Source organism: Theropithecus gelada, chromosome 9, assembly GCF_003255815.1.
Source record: "Theropithecus gelada isolate Dixy chromosome 9, Tgel_1.0, whole genome shotgun sequence".
NCBI lineage: Eukaryota > Metazoa > Chordata > Mammalia > Primates > Cercopithecidae > Theropithecus > Theropithecus gelada.
In genome coordinates, this window is record NC_037677.1 from 58,746,500 (window position 1) to 58,755,063 (window position 8,564).

The following is an 8,564-nucleotide window of genomic DNA, read 5'->3' on the forward strand; positions in this document are numbered from 1 at the left end:
TTATCTCCCCCCACTTACTTCACCTCCCTGGACCCAAAAGACATCTGAACGCCAATCCCTTACGATTGATTCTATGACCTTACCCTTCTGCCTCCTGCCCTGCTCAGTCTCAGGAGATCCCAGGCGACAGCAGCCAGCCTGTGTGATGCTAGCAGGGCTATGAGAAATAGGAGTGGGGCCACTAGGATGGAAACTCAAGGGTCTCTTCCAGACCTGTTTGTGTGGACAGCTGTTCCCAGTGACCCTGTTCAGCTAAGACTGTCAGGCTATCTGCATCTGTCTGCCTCAGTCCACTCAGCCTGAACTGGCTCCCTCTCTGCCTGGTGGGGGTGTAAGTGCAGGTGCTGATGCCCATTTTCTCTGCCCTGATGAGGCTTCAGGTTCCTTGGTGCTTAATGGGGCAATGGCATTTGGCCAGAAGGCACCTGAGACAGGTGAAAATGACCTCCCCTGCCCATTCCCTCCCCTGGGGGCTGCTGCCCACATCCACATGGCCTTTTAGGGAGGCTCAGCCCCCCACCCCACCCACTACCAGGCCCACTGCCAGGAGAAGAATCAAAACCCACTCTGTCTTCATCCCCCAGGCTTCTAGGAAAAAGCCCTAGAACAGATTCGGAGGCAACACTGCTCACTTCATGGTGAGCTGAGATGCTGGTGCCGCAATGCAAGAGACAAGAAATGAGTAGCAAAAAGGGGAGGGAGGTGGAAAAATTAAATTTTGCATGATCAGCAAGGTTTCAAACAATCGCTCGCCAACTGAAGTGGGTGCCACGTCTATAAGTCATTCTGTTTTATAGACCATTAGGATCTCCAGAGAGAACCTGCATGGAGACCACTGCTTTTTGTTGAAATTAAAATGTCAGAGAAAAAGAAATAGAACAAAACAGGGAATCTGCAATTAATTACCAGGCCATAAAAATTCAATAATCAGGAAGCAGAGCGGCCGCAGGCCCAGAGGTATCACAGCCAGTGTAACAAGAATGGAATACATTAATCTTTTCAAATTAGTTTTTTAATCTGACGGGGATATATGGTGACATGCCTCCCCTCCCCACCCGCTCCCCCTCAACCTCCACGGCTCCGGCCTAAAGCCAGGCTGTGGGAGGGAGTTACAGTGTGAGCTGGGGGCCTGCTGCAACCTGGACCCCTGGGCTGAAGGGAGAGGGCCTTCCCCGGCCCCACCTGAGTGCAGGGCTCTCGTCCCAGCAGTGGAGCCAGGAAGGCCTGTTCCCCCTGGGTCCAAGGGTACAGGGGAGCGGTAGGCGCGTTTCCTCTATTGGCTGGGGGGTCTGGGCGGTGGTCTCTGAGCTTTCCTGCTTGGAAAATGGGAACAAGATCACAGCCGTCCCCGGATCCTGGAAGCATTGTGTCTGGTGCCCCGCAGGTCTTCAATAAAGGGGTCCTGCTGTTACTATTTTTACTCCTGGCAGCAAGGAGCGCCGGGCAGCGCCAGGACTCTATTCAAGAGCATTTATTTAGCGCCTGCTGTGTGCTCAGTCCTGGGAAGGAGAGACCAGCATCCTCAGTCCTTACCCTGCAGAAAGAGGCTCACAGTCAAGTTAGAGGCCAAGCAAGATGTAGAGGGCAAAAGAGTAAAGGGCAAGAAGCTTGTCCTTGAGCAGGGCTGCTGGCCCGGTGGCAAGTCCCAGGAGGGCCGAAAGGGCACCCGGGCACGGAGACGGCAGGCTCTGCCCCCACACAGCCGTGTGCTCCTGGGGCTGCCGGCGATTGGTCTAAGAACCAGCCCCACCCCATCTCTGATTAGAGGCCCTGCCCTCCAGCCCGGAGCCTCCCCACAGAGCTTCGCCTCCTCCTTCCTTGCCTCCACTAGGCCCAAGGTTCCTGCAGCTCAGATGACTCCAAGTTTCTGGCCTTCATCCTCAGCCAAGCCACTCTCTCATTAACCCCTCAACAAGCCGGCCTCTGGGCCTTGCTCAGGCTTAGCCCCTGCCTGGGATACCCCCCAGTGGATTTCAATGCCTAGTCAGCGTTGTTAAAATGGACTCTTGGCCAGGTGCGGTGGCTCACGCCTGTAATCCTAGCACTTGGGAGGCCAAAGCGGCGGATCACATGGTCAGGAGTTCGAGACCAGCCTGGCCAATATGGTGAACTCCCTCTCTACTAAAAGTACAAAAATTAGCTGGGCATGGTGGCGGGCGCTTACAGTCCCAGCTCCTCAGGAGGCTGAGGCAGGAGAATCGCTTGAACCGGGCAGGCGGAGGTTGCAGTGAGCCGAGAACACGCCAGTGCACTCCAGCCTAGGCGACAGAGCAAGACTCCGTCTCAAAAAAAAAAAAAGGATTCTTACAGCCTCCACCCCAGGGGACATCTGCAGAGCAGCAGGAACATAACAGTCTGCCCTTCGGACTTTGACTCCTTTTAAAGGTAACATGACAGCTGACTAAGTGCCAGACCCCATGTAAGTCCTCTGCCTGGATTTTGTTATTTGGTCCCCTGGGAGGTTGGGACTATTCATAACCCCATTTCACAGGGGCAGAAGTCATGAAGCTTAGGCCACCCACCAGTTCTGTGTGACCTGCATCTCTGAAACTAGCTTCACTAAGAATACCAACCAGAGGCCAGGCATGGGGGCTCACACCTGTAATCCGAGCACTTTGGGAGGCTGAGGCAGGAAGATCACTTAAAGCCACGAGTTCAAGACCAGCCTGGACAACATAGAAGGGGTCCAGCCTGGACCCCTTCTCTTAAAAAAAATTTTAAATAAATAAATAAATAAATAAAATTTTTTTTTTAATTTAGCCAGGCACAATGGTGACTGCCTGTGGTCCCAGCTACTTGGGAGGCTGAGGCAAGAGGATTGCTGAGCCCAGGAGCTCGATGCTGCAGTAAGCGGTAATCTTGACACTGCACTTCAGCCTTGCCAGAGACCTTGCCAAAAAAAGAAAAAGAACAAGGCCAGGCACCATGGCTTAGGCCTGTAATCCCAGCACTTTGGAAGGCCGAGGCAAACAGATCACTTGAGGCCAGGAGTTCGAGACCAGCCTGGCTAACATAGCAAAACCCGTCTCTACAAAAAAATACAAAAATTGGCAGCGTGTGGGGGTGCGTGCCTGTAGTCCCAGCTACTCCAGAGGCTGAGGCAGGAAAATCGCTTGAATTGGGAGGTGGAGGTTGCAGTGAGACTTGATTGTGCCACTGCACTCCAGCCTGGGTGACAGAGCGAGACCCAGACAAAAAAAAAAAAGACTGTCTTTCACCTCCTCCGGAGTTTGGCGCATGGTAGGGGTTCAATCAGTGCTCTCCGGACTGTTTCAGCAGAACAACCTTGCAAGGGAGCTTCACTGGCTTTCTCCTCAAGATGTCTTCCAACCTACAAACATAACAGCGGCTGCCACTTATGTATTGTGCTACTGTGTGCGAAGCTGTGGGATCTGGTGCCTTTTATGGTAAGATTGTGGGCCTCATTTTACAGGAAGGAAACTGAGGCTCAGAGAGACTGGCAGGCCCAAGATCAGACGCTCATATCTATCTGGCCCCCAAAGGCAGGATTTTAACAGCTAAGAATATGGTCTCAGTTCCACAGGCCCACCCCAGGGCTCCTGAACCCCAGCTCGAGGCTGCGTGCCCTCAAACCAGGTCCCTCACTCCTTCAGCCTGATGCTTTGGGGCATCTTGCCCGGGAGGCCTTCGGGAGACCTTCCCCCTTTAATCTGTATCTCTTGTACTTGTGACTATCTTGTAATTTACACTGGCGCCCTCCATACACAATCCACATATGCCCCAAGGGGCCTCAGAATAAATAGTGGCGAGGAGAAAAAGCATTGGCAGGAGGAGCAATGGACGCAGGCCCCTGGACTGCGGGCAAAGGCGGGAAAATTCAGATCCAGCGCTTGCCTGCTGCCCGCAGGGGCGCAGTTCCCGGCGCGGCCACCAGATCGCGCCCGGCTCTATCGGGCAGGGCTTGCAGTAAGGCTGTGTGGCCGCCAGATGATGCCCGAGACCACTGCTCCGCGGGCAGTGCCCAGACAAGGTGGAGCCCGGCGGGCCCGCGAATCCGAGACGTGTCCCAGGAGCTCCAGCGCACGTGACCTGCCATTGCCTCCCGCCGCCTCCTGCCCGCGCCATGACCCAGCCGGTGCCCCGGCTCTCCGTGCCCGCCGCGCTGGCCCTGGGCTCAGCCGCGCTGGGCGCGGCCTTCGCCACTGGCCTCTTCCTGGGTGAGCAGGACCCTGTCCCGGCGGGCGGGTGGGCGGGCGCAAAGGAGGGCGCGGCGTGGCTCAGGTTAACCCCTGTGGCCGCAGAGCCCTGTACCCTGATCCAATATCTTCTCCCTGGCAGGAAGGCGGTGCCCCCCATGGCGAGGCCGGCGAGAGCAGTGCCTTCTTCCCCCCGAGGACAGCCCGCTGTGGCAGTATCTTCTGAGCCGCTCCATGCGGGAGCACCCGGCGCTGCGAAGCCTGAGGCTGGTCAGCAGGGCGCGGGACGGGAACGGGCGTCCCTCTCGGGCCCTGCGGGTCCCACGTGGCTGTGTGACCTTGGGCTGGGCCGTGGCTCTCTGGGCTTCCGGCTTCCCCGGGCCGGGTGCGGTGGGCGTTCCTGGAGGGTCTGTCCCCCAGGCCACGCCCAGAACCGCGCTCCTGGGAGTTTGGGACCCCAGGGCGAAGGTGGGTGACCGGCATGGCTGGTGACACCTTCTTTCACGCAGCTGACCCTGGAGCAGCCGCAGGGGGATTCCATGATGACCTGCGAGCAGGCCCAGCTCTTGGCCAACCTGGCGCGGCTCATCCAGGCCAAGAAGGCGCTGGACCTGGGTAGGGGCACGCGGCCGGGATCCCGGAGGGCCGAGGTTTCTGGGCCGGCCCCTACTCTGCTCTGAGCCCGTCTGTGTTCTGGTCCCAGGCACCTTCACGGGCTACTCTGCCCTGGCCCTGGCCCTGGCGCTGCCCGCAGACGGGCGCGTGGTGACCTGCGAGGTGGAAGCGCAGCCCCCGGAGCTGGGGCGGCCCCTGTGGAGGCAGGTGAGCGCCCGCGCGTAGCCCCGCAGCCCCAGGCGAGGGCGCAACGGCTGACCCGCTTCCTCCGTAGGCCGAGGCGGAGCACAAGATCGACCTCCGGCTGAAGCCCGCCCTGCAGACCCTGGGTGAGCACCGAAGCGGGAAGGGTTTTGTGGCCATTGCAAACGAGGTCGCTGTGTGGCCGAGCTGTGACTAGGCCTGCGGGTTAAGGGCACGGCTGGCTATCACAGCGCCCGGGCCGGCCTGGGAGGGGCCTTAGGGACGCCCGGGCCGCGGACTCAGCCGCACCTGCCCTCCCTCCCGCTGCAAGACGAACTGCTGGCGGCGGGCGAGGCCGGCACCTTCGACGTGGCCGTGGTGGATGCGGACAAGGAGAACTGCGCTGCCTACTACGAGCGCTGCCTGCAGCTGCTGCGACCCGGAGGCATCCTCGCCGTCCTCAGAGTAAGGGATCCACTGCGGGGGAGGAGAAAGCACCCTCTTGGGGCGGGTCCCCATCTTTTTCCTTGACTCCTCTTATACCCCAAAGCCGCACCCAGTCCAGTCACATAGGCTCCACCCCCTGCGGGGCTCCGGCCCCAGTAGGTACCCAGGCTTTCCTCCGCTTTGGTTCTCAGTCTCCGGCTCTGGTCACCTCCCGCCTGGGCACCTCCCTCCGAGGCCCCGCCTCCTGCCTGGGCACCTCCCTCCGAGACCCCGCCTCCCTCCGAGGCACCGCCTTCCGCCCGGGCACCTCCCTCCGAAGCCCCGCCTCCCACGGCCCGGTTGGCCCCGCCCTCCCGCAGGTCCTGTGGCGCGGGAAGGTGCTGCAACCTCCGAAAGGGGACGTGGCGGCCGAGTGTGTGCGAAACCTAAACGAACGCATCCGGCGGGACGTCAGGGTCTACATCAGCCTCCTGCCCCTGGGCGATGGCCTCACCTTGGCCTTCAAGATCTAGGGCTGGCCCCTAGTGAGCGAGGGAGGGTTGCCTGGGAACCCCAGGAATTGACCCTGAGTTTTAAATTCGAAAATAAAGTGGGGCTGGGACACACGACCTCCTGAGCCTCCGTGTGTGGCGCTGGTGGATGGGGAAGGGAGGGAAGGCCCAGCACAGATAGCTCCTTCAGTGAAAGGGGCCTTGAGGTTTGTCCCCTCCCTGGCGCCAGGTCTGTGGCCCTACTGCAGGTACCTCCAGCTGGCAGGAGACAGGTTATGAAGTTTTAATTGGCCTGGCCACATGTAATGGCCAGAGACCCCAGCTCCTCAGGCTTGTCTCCCTCCTACATCTCTCCCTCAGGGCAGGCGAAGCTCTGGTTCCGTGAAGCTGGGGACTGGTGGAGGGCCACTATGGTGTCTGACAACAGGAAAGAGGATTGCAGGTGCCCACGGGTGTCACTTGTGTGCTTTTGTAGGTGATGCCAGTTCTGCTGGCGGCTTGCTCATATCTTCACAGCACAGTCAGCTCCCCAGCCTCACCTCTCCAGTGGAGGCCCTGGTAGGGGAACATCACCTCTGAGAGCCAGGTCAGTTGGCCTGGACCTGAGGCCCTCGGGGTTGACTTGAGTATCCCGCTGTCTCCTTGAAATTCTGAAGGAAAGTGAGGGGGATCATTGGCCAGGGAGGCGTGAAGCAAACAAGCCTACAGGTACAGCAGTTGTTACCACACTCCCTAGAGGATGAAGAGAACTTCAGGCTTTCCTGAACCATCTGCCTATGAGGTGAGGTGGAGAAGGAACCAGGCCTTATGGAGCACTTTCGACCCAGGTGCTCTGCTCCTCATTTAAATCTCCCCAACCTCATAGATCTTATCTCCACTGACAGATGAAGGTCAAATTCTTTCCACTGACACTGCCTCAGGCATAAGTGGCATTAGCCTGGAATTCAAGCAGCCTTTGTCACTACCTGGTAAGCCTCGGTGATGGGAAGTGTCCCTGGAGACTGCTGGAAGCAAGGCTAAAGAGCTACATGAGGCTGAGTGCAGTGGCTCATGCCTGTAATCCTAGCACTTTGGGAGGTTGAAGCAGGTGGATCATTTGAGGTCACGAGTTCGAGACCAGCCTGGTCAACATGGTGAAACCTGGTCTCTACTAAAAATACAGAAATTAGACAGGTGTGGTGGTACACACCTGTAATCCCAGCTACTGGGGAGGCTGAGGCAGAATTGCTTGAACCCAGGAGGCGGAGGTTGCAGTGAGCCCAGACTGCACCACTGCACTCCAGCCTGAGCAACAGAGTGAGACTCGTCTAAAAAGAAAAGAAAAGGCCGGGTGCGGTGGCTCAAGCCTGTAATCCCAGCACTTTGGGAGGCCCAGACGGGTGGATCACGAGGTCAGGAGATCGAGACCATCCTGGCTAACACGGTGAAACCCCGTCTCTACTAAAAAAAAAATACAAAAAAATTAGCCGGGCGAGGTGGCGGGCGCCTGTAGTCCCAGCTACTCGGGAGGCTGAGGCAGGAGAAGCGTGAACCCGGGAGGCAGAGCTTGCAGTGAGCCGAGATCGCACCACTGCACTCCAGCCTGGGCAAGAGCGCGAGACTCCGTCTCAAAGGAAAAAAAAAAAAAAGCCACATGACCTCACAGCTCCTGGGACACACTTTGCATTTTGGACACTACACAGGACCATGGCTGGAAACCTACACTTTTCTAACTCATGAAAGCATATTAGGATGCACATGAGTGAATAGGTTCAATTTACTCTAAGCAGATCCTTGACAGCCAGCTAACTCACTTGTGCCACACCTCAGTCTAAATTACTGTAGCCACTGCCCAATAAAGGGCCACCTGTTAGCTAAGGGGCAGCAGTCCCCATGACTAGGATTTTTCCCTTTAGAGGACCACCAGCAGTGATTAGTTACCTGTGGGTCTACTTTACACTGTAAGAGTTGCTTTCAGGCCTAGCCTGCATGGACATCTTTTCATGTTTCTCCTCTTACCTGACTCAGGCTGACTCAAATTCTAACCTTCTGTCCCTTAAGTCATGTCTGTCTGGAGAGGGCCTTTCAGAGAACCATGATTCACATGGGCCATTCAAGCCAGTCCCCTAGGACAAAGTGGGACCACAGGGGTCTTCATTTCCCCAACCCTCCTGTGTGGACAGCTTGCTTGAGCTCTGGTTTCTCACCAGCTTCTTCTCAATCTCAAAAGTTTGTAGCATGTATCACTTCTTGGGTGATGAGTCCTTTCATTTTCTTACCCATTTCTTATCACTCAGGTTCTACCATTCTTCAGGTCTACTATTACAGATTTGTTGAACAAATCTTCTCCAGCCTTTAATCGTATCATTCCAATTATCTCCTATCAGAAAACTTGCTCTTTCCTGCTTTTCCAATCAGAACCACCTATTAATGTCTCATTCGTACCCAGATGAAGGCCAATGCTACACAGCCAAAAGGGGTTGCCTCTGGTCTCCTACCTATACCCACCTTTCAATGTCTGCCTAGAAGGAAATGAGTAATGATCTCTCAGAGTCCCACAGGTTACCCTTACTGTCTACAACTTACTCCTCTTCTGTACGCCTAACACCATCGCACCAAACCAGGGCCTACTTTATTTTCCTAGCAGTAGCTCACAGGGGTATGGTGTGTTTGTGTATCTTTTCAGCACCTT

At 56.8% G+C, this 8,564-nt stretch overlaps 1 protein-coding gene across 2 annotated transcripts; it reads left to right on the forward strand.

The window, feature by feature from the left end:
• Window positions 1–3,952: 3,952 nt before the first annotated feature.
• COMTD1 (catechol-O-methyltransferase domain containing 1) lies at window positions 3,953–6,010 on the forward strand. Of its 2 annotated transcripts, none has more exons than XM_025395758.1 (7): window positions 3,953–4,178; window positions 4,300–4,427; window positions 4,667–4,772; window positions 4,861–4,979; window positions 5,047–5,101; window positions 5,287–5,420; window positions 5,762–6,010. In XM_025395758.1, exons 1-7 carry the CDS (start codon window positions 4,085–4,087, stop codon window positions 5,912–5,914), a joined length of 789 nt encoding a protein of 262 aa, XP_025251543.1. In that variant the 5' UTR covers window positions 3,953–4,084; the 3' UTR covers window positions 5,915–6,010. The 2 variants fall into 2 exon arrangements, with proteins under 2 accessions (XP_025251543.1, XP_025251542.1); XM_025395757.1 differs by having other exon boundaries at window positions 4,006–4,178; window positions 5,594–6,010.
• Window positions 6,011–8,564: the final 2,554 nt, after the last annotated feature.